At 48.1% G+C, this 18,936-nt stretch overlaps 1 protein-coding gene across 1 annotated transcript in view; it reads right to left on the bottom strand.

Annotated features, from left to right (window-relative positions):
• LOC136576166 (angio-associated migratory cell protein-like) overlaps positions 1–18,936 on the bottom strand; it is a 266,906-nt gene that overhangs the window by 245,397 nt on the left and 2,573 nt on the right. Inside the window, exon 2 of the mRNA XM_066575237.1 lies at positions 12,828–13,010. Coding sequence (XP_066431334.1) covers positions 12,828–12,972 — 145 coding nt within the window. The 5' untranslated portion in view covers positions 12,973–13,010. The remainder of the gene's footprint in view (positions 1–12,827; positions 13,011–18,936) is intronic.

Genomic DNA, 18,936 nt, shown 5'->3' with positions numbered 1-18,936 from the left:
TAAATGTGGAAAGCTTTCATCCAGGATGGAGGTTATACCCTGCTCCAACAATTTCCTTTATTTGAACTGAATCAACAGCAAGGGCGAAAGATAGGGGTAGGAATATAAAGGCCTCCATACCTGCTGATAGGTAGCGCAGAAGGAGCCACACCCCAAATCCTCTCACAGGAATGACTCCCAGATAGCAGAGCAGGATGCAGCGTCCAGGTAAATAGCAGCCACCAGGTCTGTTTCTGCATTGTCGCCACCATGCCACACTGCCATCGCGACTGACACATGCTAGATGTATTGGGTATAGGTAATGCCTTCACAGATGTAGACATGCAATGTTAAATTAGTATGGTTTTTGATGTATGCTCTGGGGTCCCTGCACTCGCCTGCATTACTTTGGTTTCCATTTCTAGCGTCTGTAGTTACGACTGGTCACATGATGCACTCCCGGAAGTGAATGGTGGCACATACTCCGAGGTCATAACCCCGACGGTGATCACGGCACTGTGCCAATTTCTCAACTACATACACCCAGCTTCCTGTGTCTATGAACGGTTGGTGCAGATATGTGCGTGGGGCTTCCCAGATTCCCTCTGCATGGGTCAAGTCCATTTACTAGAATTCTTGCCCATGCACTTTAGTTCTGCGTTTCTGGTCATCTCATGCTGGCATCTCCTTCGCACTGGCGCTTTTTCTGTATATTCATTTTCGTCATTTGGGTGCGATTTGTATTCATTGCCTTCTGACATGAGATGAGACTATGGGATCGCGCACCGAGGGTCGTCTTTGGGATTTGTTCCATCACGACTTTGTCCTTTTTACTAGTTAGTAATTACAATTAAGATATTTCTATTCATACTATGGCATAATACAGTTTTTCTTGCTGTGTGGCCATCTTATAGGATTGGGCATTTGATGATATTTGTGGTCATCGAATACCCCGCTTGTTTCTCGGTTTAATAACGACGTGAACGCAGCCTGGATAACCCCCTGAGAGATGCAGCTATATCATGCCACACAGCTCCAAACCCCCTGCATAGACATACATTTAAAACAAAGTTCTGGATGCCTGCAGCCGCCACTAGAGGGAGCTCCCTTCATACTGCGTATACAATGAACTTAACAACAGAGAGCTCCTTCTAGTGGCCGCTTCAAATCATTTCCGTAAAGGGGATTTTGAGCTTTGTATCAGAAAAACAGGATTTTTTTGTTACTTTTCTCGGATGTTCTGTGGGTTTAGCTGCTGCCACTAGGAGGCGACACGAAGCAAAGGGAGAGTTAACTCCTCCTATCAGCTATACCCCTCCTCTAGTCACTCAGCTAAATCACTTTGTACACGAGCAGGAGGAGTGGGAAAAGCCCAAATGCTAACTGAGTATATAACTTGAAACAATCTTTGACAAAATGAAGAAGTGAAGGGGGTAAGCTCAGAACAGAGAAACGTCCGACTCCCCGAATGGGTGGGTGCTGTGTCCCCCAATGAACATCCGAGAAAAGGATTTAATGGCGAGTAACAAAATCCTGTATTCGCAGCTGTTATTGGGGGGCATTCAATTTACATCCTTGGACGGCAATCCCACAGCACAAACCAACATTTATAGTGCTGCAGTTTCCAAAAGGGCGACTACAAGCATCAAAAACTCCGGTGAATCTAGAATCGCTGGACCCCCTACAGTGGTGCCCATACTCATCAGCCCTTAAAGCGACCCTCCAGTCCTTGACAAACAAAGATGGCGGCACTACTTCTCTGACTACCTGATGCACACTGTGTATTAGCATGCATCATTAGGTTAGGTTTTACTGATTGGCCAGTGCTGCTCACATGAGTAACGCTGGCCAATCAGAACAGCACTAGTGTCTTAGACAACCAATGCATTCTAATGCACAGTGTGCATCAGGTAGTCTGAGGCCATCTTTGTTTCTCCAGGCCTGAAGGGTCCAGGAGGTGTAGTCAGAGGTCACTCACTTCGTGCTGACACCGGTGTCGCAGAGTCTGTGTTGAGATGTCATAAACTGCCAGAGTTCCATCCAGGTAACCGACTGCGGCCAGAGGCAGCCTGCAAAGACAGGAGAGCATCAGGAGCTTGCAGGAAAGGAAACCTACCACAGATATCAAAGAGGTGATAATCCAGCATAGGACAAACTGTGTTACATGCCAGACTATCAGGATTAACTAAAAGGATGGGTGTCAGATTAACGGAATTTTATGGTGATCATAGTAAGAACAGAAAAAAGTTCAGGCGACGGAATGCAAGATGTACCAAGACAAGCAAAACGGGAACTCCCGGAAATAGCTTCACCGACTGCATTCTGAAGTTTAGTAAAAACACCCCTTAGTTATCTGTAAGCAGCGCTCTAATGATCTAATGATCACCTTTATTTCTATAGCCCCAACATATGCCGAAGCGAAGTACACATCAGACATTATATACAGTATTAAACCAACAAAAGAGGGGCCCAAGAGCTTACAATCTATGAGGAAATAAGGAGGGGGGGCAAGAGCTTACAATCTATGAGGAAACAGGAGGACTCAAGATGTAGCAGTGCTTGTTCTGTATGATGGTCAGACACCTTTTATATAAACAGGGTTGGATATATGAAGCTGTATGAGCCGCTCACCAGCTGCTGTGTGTACAGATGAGGTGTAATAGGGTGAATGTTATGTGGGGATACAATGGGATCAGGTTCTGACAGAAAGTGTAACAGATGGGCAAACAGATAAAGAGTTAGATTAGGGGATGTCGAAGGGTTACTATGTGTTTTCAGGGCTCATTTATAAAACTTAATGTTAAGCGTAACAGAATTGTCCAGGGTAGCGCATTCCAGAGAACTGGTGCAGCTTGGGAGAAGTCTTGGAGATGGGAGTATGGAAGAGGTTACTCTGATATTAGCAGAATGCAGAGCTCTGGCAGGGTGCACAAAGATGAGAGGGAGATACAGGGTGGTGCAGCACTGTGGAGAGCTTTATGGATGAGAGTATCGAGTACATATTATATTCTGTAGTGAATAGGCAACGTGGGCAAGCCCCCCCCCCTTTCCCCCAGGCAACGAGGGCAAACCCCCCCCCTTCCCCCAGGCAACGAGGGCGGCCCCCCCCCTTCCCCCAGGCAACGAGGGCGCCCCCCCCCTTCCCCCGGGCAACGAGGGCGGCCCCCCCCCCCTTCCCCCGGGCAACGAGGGCGGCCCCCCCCCCTTCCCCCGGGCAACGAGGGCGGCCCCCCCCCCCCTTCCCCCGGGCAACGAGGGCGGCCCCCCCCCCCCCTTCCCCCGGGCAACGAGGGCGGCCCCCCCCCCCCCTTCCCCCAGGCAACGAGGGCAGCCCCCCCCCCCCCCCCCCGACGCAGGCATCTGTATAGGACAGAAAGAGGAGCCTGGCTGCTGCGCTCAGTATAGATGGGAGAGGCGATAGTTTAGTGAAAAGAGCGTTCAGTTGAAAGTTACAGGAGTCAGGACGAGAATGGATGAGGGCAACACTAAGGAAAGGGCAGATTCTGGAGATGCTTTTGAGGTGCAGGTAACATGGTCGGCCCCACAACACACCGGACTTCTCTGCCCAGCTGCATACAGGTAACAAAGGCTTTCCTTACTAAACTCTGAAGACATTTCCCATCATCTAAGGAGCGGTTAATGGAACTTTATTACAGCGGTTTCAGAATATGCAGCATGTCTATTTATCTTTTCTTTCCGCCACGCTCTCTCCTCTGTGGGAGCGCCAGCCGCAGCGAAAAAGCGAGCGGCCGGGCCGCTTCAAAGCCGCCGCGGGTTTTTCCGCGGCGGTTCTCCCGGCGGAAATCTCGCGGTTTTTGCTGCAGCCAAACCGCGGGATTTCCGCCGGGAATACGCCCCGTGTGAACCCAGCCTTAGCGTCTACCAGAAGCCCTTTATCCTCTCAGGCCGCTAGTCACTTACGCGCTGCAGAATCCAACAGTTTCGACCGAATTGGTCTCCGCTTCCCCTTCTTCACGTTTAGAGGCTTTGGATACATTACTTTCTGTCCGGAAGACACCAACCACCTACAAACATGGAGTAACAGACTATTAAAACAGACTGCAATACATACATCACAGGAGCCCCAGCAGCGGACCCCCAGAGATCGGTTGGGGGGATTCTTAACAAATTTAAAGCAACCCCCAATGATTAGCCATTCTCCATAATGGAAACCAAGACGGGTCAGACATTTCACCACTTCCATGAACCAATGCAATCTACGGCCGGATCAGGTCCGCCAGGGGAGGAGCCCCTCTAACGCAGAAGCACTAGATACAGAATGGGTGTTCATAAGAATCTTTTTTTTTTAGGAGGACCCGTCACTTCTCTTGAAAGGTCTGCCTTAGTACAGACTAGGCGATATACCCACGTGTTACACAGCGATGTAATGAATAGGAGTCCTGGAATCACAGAGCAGCTTTCAGTTTTCCTCCGCAGTATAAAAAAAAAAAAAAAAAATGAAAGCTGCGCTGTGATTGGTTGCTATTGGCAACTAAAATTACAGGGGAAGTCAGTGAGTTTTCGATTTTTAATTCTGCCAGTATTTGTCGCCGTGGGCTGAAGAACAATCATGCAAAATTTCACTTAAGTTGGACCAAAACTGTGGATGTGTGTAGGACACAAACAGATTTTTTGTTTGTGTGAGAGGGGTACCATTCACCCCAAGCCCAGCGTTTTGAAAGAAGTTGTGCATATTGGCACAACCCCTTGAAAGGGTTCCTCCCAAAATCAACTTATATCACCTCTCCACAGGAAAGGTGACAAAAGTCTGATCGGTGGGGGTCTCATTGCTGCAACCCCCACCAATCCCGAGAATGGGAATCCTTTGCCCCCTTTTTCCATCACTGTGAGCTCGCTGCACCCACCCAGCAGTGATCAGACTTATCACCTACTCTATGAACAGGTAATTAAAGGGGTTTTACCAAAATTGCCTTTTAATACTTCTACGGTTACACTACACCGAGCTGACAGAGGGAAATCCTTACCTTCCCAGTGACCACGTTCACCATTTTTGTGTCGCAATCTACAGAACCGGTGAGAATCAGGCTGCCGTCGGCATTAGAGGACACACACGTTAAAGGTCCAGAATGAGCATCAGTACCTAGAGAGCAAGCCACAGAGGAAGACAAATGGTGATCAGCCATCAACACTGCAATCAGCAAGAGGAAGAAATAAAGCCGCAGCATCGGATATCTAATAGAAAGTTCTATCTACGAAAAAAAAAGAAGAAGTTATGCATGAGGTTAAACAAGAAAATTAGACAGGAGTTCCTGTTTAATGTTGTAATTCACCAAAAGTCCACTAGGAGTGCTGCAGTACAGCGATGTATCATATTTACCCTTCAGGACATGCAGAGTGCTCCCCTGCTTGAGGTCCCAAATCCGCACACTTCCATCTTCATAGCCAACAACCGCTTTCTTGCCTTTATCACAAAAACAAAGAGTTCAAAGATCCGATACATGAAGGTGAATCTGAGCTGCAGAGATGAACTATTGCAACACATAAAATATATAAACACAGAAGAAAAAAAAACCATTTATAGAAAACTATGATAATTAGCCTAAGAAACATCAAGTTATACCCACCATCTGGTAAGAACTGTCCACAGGTAGCCGGGCAGTTGGGTCCTTGGAAAGTTTTACACTCCCCACTGGGTATTTTCCACATCCAGGTATTGCCATCTGCTGTCCCACAAAGCAACACATGGGCACAAGGATGCCACTCCAACCACTGCAAGTAAGCAAACATACAAGAATATAACTCCTATAATACTGCCACCCCACATACAAGAATAGAACTCCAGCAGGAAATGATGTGTTGGAGCCGCAAAGCAGAGTACCCAAATATGTCAATGCATAGAATTAAAGGAATTTCCTCTTTATTGAAGCCACACGGGCATCAAGGATATAACTCCTGTAATACCACCTCCTATGTACAAGAATATAACTACTATAATACTGCCCCCTATGTACAAGTATATAACTACTATAATACTGCCCCCTATGTACAAGAATATAACTCCTATAATACTGCCCCCTATGTACAAGAATATAACTCCTATAATACTGCCCCTATGTACAAGTATATAACTAATATAATACCGCCCCTTATGTACAAGAATATAACTACTATAATACTGCTCCCTATGTACAAGAATATAACTACTATAATACTGCCTCCTATGTACAAGAATATAACTACTATAATACTGCCTCCTATGTACAAGAATATAACTACTATAATACTGCCTCCTATGTACAAGAATATAACTACTATAATACTGCCTCCTATGTACAAGAATATAACTACTATAATACCGCCTCCTATGTACAAGAATATAACTACTATAATACCGCCTCCTATGTACAAGAATATAACTACTATAATACCGCCTCCTATGTACAAGAATATAACTACTATAATACCGCCTCCTATGTACAAGAATATAACTACTATAATACCGCCCTCTATGTACAAGTATATAACTACTATAATACCGCCCTCTATGTACAAGTATATAACTACTATAATACCGCCCTCTATGTACAAGTATATAACTACTATAATACCGCCCTCTATGTACAAGTATATAACTACTATAATACTGCTCCCTATGTACAAGAATATAACTACTATAATACTGCCCCCTATGTACAAGTATATAACTACTATAATACTGCCCCCTATGTACAAGTATATAACTACTATAATACTGCCCCCTATGTACGAGAATATAACTACTATAATACTGCCCCCTATGTACAAGAATATAACTACTATAATACTACCCCCTATGTACAAGAATATAACTACTATAATACTGCCCCCTATGTACAAGTATATAACTACTATAATACCGCCCTCTATGTACAATAATCTCTTACCTCTAGGTCAGCCACTTCAAACGACCAGATCTCCTGTGCGTCCTCCACCTTCCACACCTTGATGAGACCGCTCATGTCACCTGTAGCCACCATGGTGGAGTCATGACTGAACGCAGTACAGGTGACAGAGTCCTTGTGACCTGAAACCGTTAACAGACTGTATACTATATGTGGCCCAACACAGGATTCTACAGATTAACCCAGTAATGTATACGCCATAACTCTAATGTCTACAAGATCCAACATGGCTGTGTGCACGCGGCCTTCTGTGCAGATACCCAGAGGAGCCGGGAAGGCGTGGAGTACATGAGGAAGTTTGCGCTTTTGCCGGGATATGGTACTGAACCCGGCGCAGGAAATGCCTAAGTAAGTTTCCCCCGTTGTAAGAGTCCGCCATACACCCCACTCACCGGCGCACTCAAACAGCGTCTCTCCGTCGCTTATTCTCCACACGCAGGCCTTGTCGTCTTCTCCCCCCGTCACCGCCAGACTGCTGTCCTTGGGGTCCAGACTGACGCAAAATACAGAATCTGATGGGAGAAAAGTGGAGACAGCCGGCAGACATATCAGAAGGGTCATCCGGAGAGGGGGAATCCTTACCTGGACTTACTGGGACCCCCACTCCGGCCCGCCTCACCTGCTGTAGACCCCTTTGTGCCCGGCCAACAGAGACTGGGAAGGGGGCTGCTCCATTATTAAAATGAGACAGCCGGTCCCCCCGCCACAATGTGATGGGCACAGAGAGGGGCCACACCATGTGACCCAGTGTTGGGGTCAGAAGTGAAGGTCTCGGCCCCGCAGGCCCAAGTAAGGGCCGATCTCCGCGGTGTTCCACACACATTATAAAAGATAGAACATTCGCATATCTGCTCAGAGCGGATGGAGGTTGCGATTTCCACAAGCGGAAATAAAATCGCAGAATGTTCTCTTCTTGTGCCGATTCCGCATGGACGGCTTCCATCGATGTCAATAGAAACGGTCCGACCTAGCGGATGGGCTGCGGGGACCCGCATCATCACCTAGCGACGGCGCGGGATATACAAGTATTTACAAAAATCTCTACTTCGCATGACCGACAGCGAGGGTCCGTGGTCATCCGCAGTAAAGATAACTCAGGTACGCAGGGGGGGGGGCCGGACGCAGTCAGGGCCGGATTCCGCTGCCGGCTCCCGTTGGTGTGAGAGCGGCCTTAGGTGTTCACCTCCCTGGACAACCATTAGTGTAATACTGGATATGAACACTTGGGGATATCGACTCCCACATGACACACAAACTACCAGGACAGGGGAGCGGTTTACTGTAGGTGTGTCACAAAGGATTGTCTAGACCTGCGGTATTTGCAGCAAACCCTCAGCTGTGAGACATCATACCGGTCTCGCTTATCAAAACGGTCTAGCAGTAAATCTGCCTTGTTGCCCCTAGCAACCAATCAGAGCACGCCCCTAGCAACCAATCAGAGCTCAGCGTTCATTTCTTAACCTACTGTGGTAAAATGCAAGCTGGTCTGTGATTGGTTGCTCGGGGCAACAAGGACATCTTACTGCGAGGGCCCATTCATACCAGCGCATTTTCTGTCCGTATTTTTTACTGGCCAAACGCAGAAATCTGATGGATACATTAAAGTCTATGAGAGCTTACGAAAACCAGCAAACACGGATGTTACATGCGTGTGCTGCGTTTTCTAGCATGTAGCCAGGAGACAGGGACATCAATTGGCCTTCTTGTGCGTGTAAAAAACGGATGATACGCAGAGCAGCGATAAATACGCAGGCAACGCGCACAACACACAGCGAAATCAGCTACTGTTTCCCCGACCGACATTGCATCCGCCCGTATGAACGAACCCTCAGGCCGTATTCATGCGGCGCAGAGCGAGTTGCACCCCGAGGTTCTTGGCGCGAGCCGCATCACCTCCTTCCACGAGACTCGGACCGTCAGTCTGACTGAAAAATCACTTGTATGATAACCTCTTTGAGTTCCATCTTTCCACGGGGCTCTCGCCATTTCAGACATGGACAGAATCCCGTGGAAAGCTCGGCCGCGTGAGAAGACCGCTTTGATAAAAGGGGCCTGTGCATTCTGAATGTAAACAGCACCGCTCCACCAGCTCATTCACTGACAGCAAGCAATGATCTTGAAAACAGAGGATTAGAAAGATGCAGAACTTGTACTTCCACAAAGCTGGGACTGGAGGAAACTGTCAGCAAGGAGGCGGCTGGGAGTGTGTAAAGCGGTCCCGGCACGTACCGGTGTGGTTGGAGTACGTCAGCTCGCTGTCGTCGTGCGGGTCAGCTCCCTCCTCCACGCCCTCATCTTCCGTCTCCCATTCCTCATCGCCCATTTCTCCATCTTCTGGTTCATCTGCAAAATCCACGTCCTCCATGTCGCTGGCGAGGTCATCTGAGGAGCAGAGAGGAATGTTAGCGGAAGACATCATCACATCCCAAGACCAGTCACAATGACAGAGGTGGTGCCGAAACCTGACTGCGCCGGACACCTCCACCCGCCCTACATGGCCACCTATGACTCTGGACGTAAAGGACAATGTTCTCTTTCCCTGACAGCAAGCAGAGGTCTTGAAAATGTTCAGGAAATGAAACACAAAGGGGGAATCTATTAGGGCATTTGGCCAGAATTCTGTAAGAAAGAACAAAGTTTAAAGTTTTGTTGTGTGTCTGTTTTGGGCAAAACATTTAGAATTTTTTTCCTTTTCTGAAAGATGGGTGTGGCTTAGTGAAAGTGGTCTCAGTAACCCCCCCCCCCCCCCCCGCCCCCCCAAAGTCTATCAGGCCGTCTGTATTCACACAGGCTGAATCCAGGCCAGATATTTCCAGCATGAACTTCAATGAAAATCGGCATCAGAATTTCATGTTGCTGTCACAGATTTTTTCATAGCAACTCGGTCCAGTAAACTGAAAGTCATCTGTGCCTCACTGTCCAGAGGCAGGGGGGTCTGATAGATCCAGACACCCCTGACCACTGCCCTAATGATCAAGCAGTGCGCTGGTCGATCATCTGCACCGTCCTCCTTGCTCTCCTGCCCAGTGCCCTCCAGCATATAACACCGGGGATCACTCCCACCCTCTGGGGGTGCAGGTCCTCCTCTGTACACACAGGGACAGGCAATAGCACAGATCAGAGGGCCTGCAGCAGGACCACAGATGCCATAACCAGCTCATGTATTAATGCACTTGTATGTGGGATGTAGGGTTAATAAAACCAGGGTTTAACACCCTAATTTTTCAATTTTTTTCCATAATCGCACTCCAGGAGCCACAACTTGTGTATTTTTCCGTCGGACGAGCCGTATGAGGGCGTGTTTGTCGCGAGACACGGATTTTTTAATGGCATCATTTTGGTCATCTATAATATATTGTGGAACTTATTCATTTAAGGGGAAAAGAAAGAAAGTCTTCAATTTTTTCGGATTTCATTTGTTCGGCGTTCCGTGTGCAGACTAAATCCTGCGACATTCTCTCCGGCCGCACGATTCCGGCGACACCAAGTTAATCGTTTGTTACGTTTAGCTATTTTTGTACACAAAAAAATAATTTTTTTTTGAAGATTTGCTTTTGTGTCATCACTAGAGATGAGCGAACGTGCTCGTTGAGGACAATTACTTGATCGAGCATCGCTTTTTTCGAGGCGGGGTGGAGTGGGGGGTAGCTCTCTCTCTTTCCCCCCTAACACCTTCCGCTCACCCCCGGCACCCCCTGAATCTTTTCGCCCGAGTAGGCAGTTACTCGAAAAAAGCGATGCTCGATCAAGTCATTGTCCTAAACGAGCACGCTCGCTCATCTCTAGTCATCACATTCCAAGAGCCGCAGCGTTTACTATTTTTCCATCGAGGACTTCTTCGGGGTTTAGTTTTGACCTCCAGTCTTCATTTACGCAGTTTTTTGGGGAACAGATAACATTTTGATTGTTTTTTATTCCATTTTTTTCTAGAGGCAAAACTAACAAAATCTGCAATTCTGGTTTTTATTTTTCACAGCATTCCCCATGCGGTATAAATAATGTTACATTAATGCTGCAGGCGGTGCGAGAACACCAACACCAAATTTAGAGAGGGGTTTTTTTTGCAACTTTGAAACACAGAAAAAAAAATGCATTTTTTGTTGATCGCTGCATTCAAGGACCGCTAACATTGTACTTTTTTGGTCAGCGGTGTTTATTTTGCCAGATACTTTGTTGATCCATGTGACATTCTGATCGCTTTCTATTCAGTTTTTTGTAAGATAAGCCATTTTCGTCACGTTTTTTGTATTTTTTTCGTGGCGTTCACTGAGCGGGTTAAATAACGTATTAACTTTTTCCCCCGGGTCATTACGAACGCAGCAATATCCAAATGTGTGATTTTTTTTTTTACATAGTAAAAGGGGGAAAGGTGGGTTTTCACATATTTATTTTTTTTAAACATTTTAATACTCTTTATTTTTGTCCCACTAGGGGACCTGAATACCATCACACTTTATAATTCCCCTAATACACTGAGATACTTTAGTATAGCGGTGTATTAGAATGGCTATGAAGCTCAGTCAAAGATTGACTGTGTAAAGGGTTAAAGAGACGGGAATTGAAAATGCTGCAGAATAAAGCCCTTAAAACAGCAGCCATCATAAGACATGTGCGGCCGTTAAAGAGTTAACAAGCCAGATGCAGATATGTGAGCGCGCACACACATGTAGCAGAGCTGTGTATGCTGTATATAATGTGAACTTATGCACTCGCGCCATTGTTTGAATGGACACCAAAGGTTTAGCAGGAGCCGACTGTTCACCGTTAACCCCTTTGCAGTACTAGACCACCAGAGTTCCTGCCGGCAGTCCCCCCTCCCCCTCCACTTTGTTAGACCCCCCAGACGTTTAAATTAGTATAAGACATTTTCTGCCGCTGTCTTAACCGGTGGGTCTTATAGTCCGAAAAATACGGTACTTACGGGTTTTGGTCTGGATTTGTAGCAGATCGCACCCCTTGTGTTGCACCCACAGCAAACGACTAACACGTTAACGCTATAAACCGCGCAGCGTGCGTCACGTCTGCAGATCCCGCGCAGCATAATTCCAAACCTTCTGGGTGACATTTCTTAAAATCTCCTCTACGTGGCACGTACAGCGAATGTTCTGTGTGGAAATTACGCATGACAAAACCGCAGTCTGTACGCCATTGTGTGAACAAACCGAACTTGGTTAAACACCGCTTACATTTCGGCCTTAGTCGCACGACCGCAGCCATTTAGCTGCACAAAAAGAAAAATCACGACCATCTGAAGCATTGGATTCCAATGTATTCATTCGATACACCGGAAGCTCCCATAGACTTCAATGGAAACTGGAAAAAAGGGAGGGGGAGGAAGTTTACCTGCATCCAACAGTGGGAAAAGAAGACCGCCGGCTCTACTTAAGCATTGGCGGTCATTCCTCCTCCTGGTTACAGGATTCATAAATCCCGCCTCCACAAAGCAATGGCTTTGATTGGTTCTTCGAGCGCCGCGGCTCAGCCAATTAATAAATTCCGCCTTCACAAAGAACCAATCACAGCCATTGCTTCGAGCGCTGCTCAGCCAAGCAGTGCAGCGCTCGAAGAGCCAATGACAGCCATCGCTTCATGGAGGCGCTATTTATGTATCCCCTAAGCAGAAAGTGATCCTGTGTGGGCATCCAAGGACCGCGGGAACCGCACCAGGGCTCTGGAGAGCAGCAGAAGGGACCTGGACCGAGTCTACTGGGCAACGTGCTTTAGTAAGAAAAACCAAGATTTCCGTTTTGGTCCGAACCGCTTGGTCGTAGCACAAGGATTGTAAAAAGTCAGCGCCATGTCCTCCACAGCATGGGCTCCCATTAAGGCCACCTCACACAAGCGGGTTTTTACTACGTATTACGCACGCTTTTCACGCGCATGTAATACACAGCAAGGCGGCTGCACAAACCCTTCTTCTTAGAGGCCCCGCCCCCAACCACCTACCTGGGTCCGGTTCGCCTTCATTCAGTTCCAGCACTTCAATGATCTCTTCATCCTCATGAAAGTCCACGACGGCTGCGGCCCCTTCTTCCGGCTCTGGACTGGCCGATCCAGACCCTCCTCCATTGCAGGCGCCCGCTCCTTCCATCGCCTTCCGATTACCAGGACACAGGGTGACAGTCAGCGCTGGCGAGAGAAGAAGGAACATGTCAAGATGAGAGCAACAGAGAAACCGTACCCCACACACGCGGTTAGGCGCAGTCTTGATTTTTTTTTTTTGCTTCCATTTCTGCCGCCTCGCAGTGGTGCGTATACACGCCGCCCGTACGCAATGTAATTCCAGGCCCGCAGCGAACAATGGGCTCTCACACGTATACACGCAGCCAAATAGGACAGGCTACGTTCTTTTTCACACTTGCGTATTAGGAAAATCTGAGCGGAACTGCGCAAGGCAACATATTTGATTGCCTGCGAATTACCGCGTATCACACGTGCACACGGCAATCTTATGCCCGTGAGTCCGGCCTTACAGAGCTGCCAGCTTACCACTTTTACACCCCTCCCTGCCCATACACCCAAGCATGCGTGCATTTTTAATAAAGGGACTAGACCGCCGCCAGACCCCTCTGGAAGGGGCTTATCTCCCTGAAGTCCAACTGCGCAATCCTTATCTCCGCAGCATCTGCTGTCAGGAAGTCACACCTACTCCGGATAAAGGCTTCCCAAAGTAACATAGTAACATAGTATGTAAGGCTGAATGAAGACATTGTCCATCTAGTCCAGCCTGTCTATCCTACCCTGTTGATCCAGAGGAAGGCAAAAAACCCCAAGGGCAGAAACCAATTAGCCCTTTTGGGGAAAAAATTCCTTCCCGACTCCCTAATGGCAATCAGACTGTTCCCTGGATCAACCCCTAATAGTTCCTACCTGCCTGTATACCCGGATTGACAATTAACCTAATATTTATATCCTGTAATATCCTTCTTCTCCAGAAAGACATCAAGTCCCCTTTTAAACTCCTCTATGGATTTTGCCATCACCACGTCCTCAGGCAGAGAGTTCCACAGTCTCACTGCTCTTACAGTAAAGAATCCCCTTCTATGTTGGTGATAAAACCTGCTTTCCTCTAATCGTAGCGGATGTCCTCTTGTTACCGTCGTGGTCCTGGGTGTAAACAGATCGCGGGAGAGATCCTTGTATTGTCCCCTCATGTACTTATACATGGTTATTTGGTCGCCTCTTAACCTTCTTTTTTCTAGAGTAAATAATCCCAGTTTTGGTGCCTCTCTGGGTATTCCAGTCCCGTCACTCCATGTATTAGTTTAGTCGCTCTTCTTTGAACCCCCTCCAGCACTGTAACATCTTTCCTGAGCACCGGTGACCAGAACTGTACGCAGTATTCCATGTGAGGCCTGACAAGTGTCTTATATAATGGAAGGATAATGTTCTCGTCCTTCGCCCCTTTACCACTTTTAATGCACCCCAAGACTTTATTTGCCTTTGCAGCAGCTGACTGGCATTGGTTACTCCAGTTTAGTCTATTATCCACTAATACCCCCAGATCCTTTTCCATATCACTTTTCCCTAGTGGTACCCCATTTAGTGTATATTGGTGACATCCGTTTCTCCTGCCCATGTGCATAGTCTTACATTTTTCAACATTGAACTTCATTTCCCATTTCCCCCCCCAAGCCCCCAGCTTATCGTGGTCCATTTGTAGCCGCACATTGTCCTCCGTTGCATTAATTATATTGTATAATTTTGTGTCATCTGCAAATATTGATATTTTGCTGTGCAGCCCCTCTATCAGGTCATTGATAAATATGTTGAACAGAGTGGGGCCTAATACTGAACCCTGTGGCACCTCGCTAGTGACTGTGGTCCAATCAGAGTATGAACCATTTATTACCACCCTCTGCTTTCTATCATTGAGACAATTTTTTACCCACTTACACACGTTTTCGCCCAGTCCGAGCTGCCTCATTTTATATATTAGCCTATTATGTGGCACGGTGTCAAAGGCTTTAGAGAAGTCCAGATATACGAGATCAACAGACTCTCCCAGGTCCAGCTTAGAGCTTACTTCATCGTGGAAGCTGATCAGATTTGTCTGACATGAGCGACCCTTCATGAATCCATGCTGGTGAGGAGTTATTCCCTCACCAGGGTCGTGTAGAGAGCTGGTAGAGGTAAGGTGGGGGAGGGGAGGTGGGCGCGGTCGTCACTCTTCAGTGCTGCGTCGTCACACTTTGCTGCTTGTGTATAGCAGACTCCTACCCGCGGGTGGAGCGCCCTCTTGGACACGCTGCCGCTCCAGTGGTGGACTGGTTGGGCTACTGGTTAAGAGTCCTTTCACACTGAGCAACGAATTGCGCGACTGATGACGGCGTTGTTTGCTTTAAAGTGTCATCAGTTTACACGCGAAGATGATCGTTTCAGTCATTTCGTCATTCGCTCGTTTACTCGCTCGTTGGCCTTCAGGGACCGTACCGGCGATGAGGAACGACTCAACAACCGCTTTTTACACGCAACGGCCTGAACAATGATTTTAATGGCTGCATAAAATGAATGACAAGCGAACATATTATCGTTCGTCCTTCGGTCGCGGACCGCGTTTACATTTATCACCTGGCGCCTGACAGGCTGTCTCATGTAAAAGGTTCCTTCCACGACTGGTGCGAGCCGCACACAATGGGTTGAAGATGGATACATTTCGATAAGTCTGTAGGGAATCTCTCAGGCCGCCATTGCGCCATTTACTTCCATGTCGCTCGTTCTCGCTCTTCAGTATTTTTATTGCTGCTTTCATCTCTGCAGGGACTTTTCAAGGCGATACGGTAGAGCGGGGCGTCACGAACAAGAGTCCGGCCCAAAACTGAGTCACGCCGTCAGAGGGAACCCCCGATGTGGATGGTCAGCAGGTGAACCTAACGCCACGCACAGCGGTCCATATCGGCTGCGACAGTCATTCAGACATGTTGGGTGACACCAGGCGACAGACGAGCGATCCTTCAGGACTTACACAAGGAAGCAGAAATCTATCAGAGCGTCTTGCTTTTTTTTTCCCCCACGTGTGCAGCGATTGTGTAAACAAAAATAACGCAGGCGGGTCGCAGCGCGCCGTACAGAGGTGTGTGAAACTAAACCCGCCCGTATGAATGAGCCCCAACATGCGGGAGAACTCCGAGACTAACAGAGAGTTCTGCCGCGCACTTCTGCCGGTTTTGCTTGCAGATTTAGCCTGTCAATAGGACGGCTCTACAGGCGACGGCCCAACGCGATTGCCACGTGGAAACCACGCCGAGAACCGAAGTGGTAACACTTTTTTTTTTTGCAACGCACGTTTCAAAATCCGGGTGGAAAATAAAACGTGTCGCATGCAAGTTGCATCCAATGCGATGCTGCAGCGCGGCGGGCCCTGCGGCGGAGCCGGGCGCAGAATATGCCAGACCAAGGGGAATGAGGCCTAGAAGACGGGGCAGAAGCAACTAATCTACTGCGCATCACGGCCGCCGACACACCGGGGGGTTACTGACAACGAGTGGGAGTGGATGTGGATATATATATATATATATACTCCTTCTAGGGGAGGGATGTTACTGACAATGTATGTACTTTCAGCTTCTGTTCCTCATCATTCCCAGGACCCGTTTGCTGTCAGTGAATAGGAATATTGGGGCAAACTTATCAAAATTTCCCTCAGATGGGAAACTGTCTTTGTTGCCCATAACAACCAATCACAGCGCAGCTTTCGTTATACCACAGCAGTCTATGAAATGAAAGCTGCGCTCTCCAACCGGGCATGGTCGTGTGTGACAACGGCCGTAACCTTGTGACGGCTCTGCAGCTCGGCAGCCTCACACACGTGCCATGCGGTTCAGCGATTTCTGAAAAACTACCTGCACTTGTCTGACCTGCTCGGAAAGGTGCACCGCGTCTGCGCACATTTCTGCAAGTCCAACACGGACGCTGCCACCCTGGGGACCCTGCGACATCGGTTTAATCTGCCAGAGCACCGACTGCTGTGCGACGTGCCCACATGGTGGAATTCTATGCTGCACATGTTGGCCAGGCTCTATGAGCAGCATACAGCAATAGTGGAATACCAACTCCAACATGGGCGGCATAGTGGGAGTCAGCCTCCTCAATTCTATACCGAGGAGTGGGCCTGGAAGGCAGATATCTGCCAGGTCCTCGGAAACTTTGAGGAGTCTACCCAGATAGTGAGCGGCGATGCTGCAATCATTAGCGTCACCATTCCTCTGCTATGCCTGCTGAGACGTTTGCTGAAAAGCATAAAGGCTGACACTTTGCGGTCGGAACAGGAGACGGGGGAAGAGAGTATGTTGCTTGATAGTCAGAGCACCCTCATGTCTATATCTCAGCGCGTTTTGGAGGAGGAGGGGGAGGAGCAGGAGGAGGAGGGGGAAAAGACAGCTGGGCCCATTGCTGAGGGTACCCATGCTGCTTGCCTCTCATCTGTTCAGCGTGTATGGCCTGTGGAGGAGGAGGAGGATCCTGAAAGTCATCTTCCTAGTGGGGACAGCAATGTGTTGCGTACTGGTACCCTGGCTCACATGGCTGACTTTATGTTAGGCTGCCTTTCTCGTGACCCTCGCGTTAGATGCATTCTGGCCACTACGGATTACTGGGTGTACACCCTGCTCGACCCACGGTTTAAAGAGAGCCTTTCCACTCCCATTCCTGAAGAGGAAAGGGGTTCAAGAGTGATGCAATACCACAGGGCCCTGGTGGACAAACTGATGGTAAATTTCCCATCTGACAGCGCTAGTGGCAGAAGGCGCAGTTCCGAGGGCCAAGTAGCAGGGGAGGCGCGGAGATCAGGCAGCATGTTCAGCGCAGGCAGGGGAACACTCTCCAATGCCTTTGCCAGCTTTATGTCTCCCCAGCAAGACTGCGTTACCACTCCCCAGTCAAGGCTTAGTTGCAGGGAGCACTGTAAAAAGATGGTGACGGAGTACGTAGCCAATCGTACCACCGTCCTCCGTGATGCCTCAGCTCCATACAACTATTGGGTGTCAAACCTGGAAACGTGGCACAAACTAGCGCTGTATGCCCTGGAGGTGCTGGCCTGCCCTGCCACTAGCGTCTTGTCAGAGAGAGTGTTTAGTGCAGCTGGGGGAATCATCACGGACAAGCGTACTCGCCTGTCAACTGCTAGTGCCGACATGCTTACACTCATAAGGATGAACAAAGCCTGGATTTCCCCAGACTTCTCTTCTCCAGCGGCGGAGAGCAGCGGAACCTAAAGATTTTTTTCACTGCAACCGCAGATAAAAGCACTATTCTCTATCACCGGGAAAACGGGGCATTTTTTTTTGTCATGCTGTCTCTGAAATTAGTCCTCCTCCTGCTACTCCTCCTCCAGAAACAACATATCATCGCGCCGTACGGCCAATTTTTCTGTTGCCCAAAAGGCTCATCTACCAACGTTTTTACAATTTTTCAAAGTTTCAAAAGTATTGATACTTTAACATGAACCATTTTTTTTCAACAGGGCTGCCTCCAGGCTCTGTTACAAATTCCGCTCCAGTGAGCTGTATCTTTAAAAAAATGTTTTTGGGTTTCACCTGCCCTCTCGGTTGATATATTTTTCAGAGGTATACTTGTACTCTTGGTACACTTATTTTTCGGGCCCACGCCTACACTCTTATTCAACTAATTTTTTCGGCCTTCACCTACGCTCATGGTACCCCAATGTTTCAGAGGTTGGGCTATACTATTACTACAGAAATTTACTGGGGTCTGCCTGCCCATACTTGTGCTACAAGGGGTCTGCCTATTCTGCTGCCACTTAAATGTTACAGGGTTCTGCCTATACTTCTGCTACAGAAATGTTACTGGGATCTGTCTATAGTGTTACTACAGAAATGTTACAGTGGTCTGCGTATACTTCTGCCATGTAGATGTTACAGGGGTCTGCCTTAACTGCTACCACGTGAATTTTACAGGGGTCTGCTTATACTGCTGCCATAAGGATGGTACAGGGGTCTGTCTATATTGCTGCCACTTAAATGTTACAGGGGTCTGCCTATACTGCTGCCAAAAGGATGTTACTGGGGTCTACCTATACTGCTGCCACGTAAATGTT

Source organism: Eleutherodactylus coqui, chromosome 8 (genome assembly GCF_035609145.1).
Source record: "Eleutherodactylus coqui strain aEleCoq1 chromosome 8, aEleCoq1.hap1, whole genome shotgun sequence".
Taxonomy (NCBI): domain Eukaryota; kingdom Metazoa; phylum Chordata; class Amphibia; order Anura; family Eleutherodactylidae; genus Eleutherodactylus; species Eleutherodactylus coqui.
This window is presented reverse-complemented; position numbering and strand designations above follow the sequence as displayed.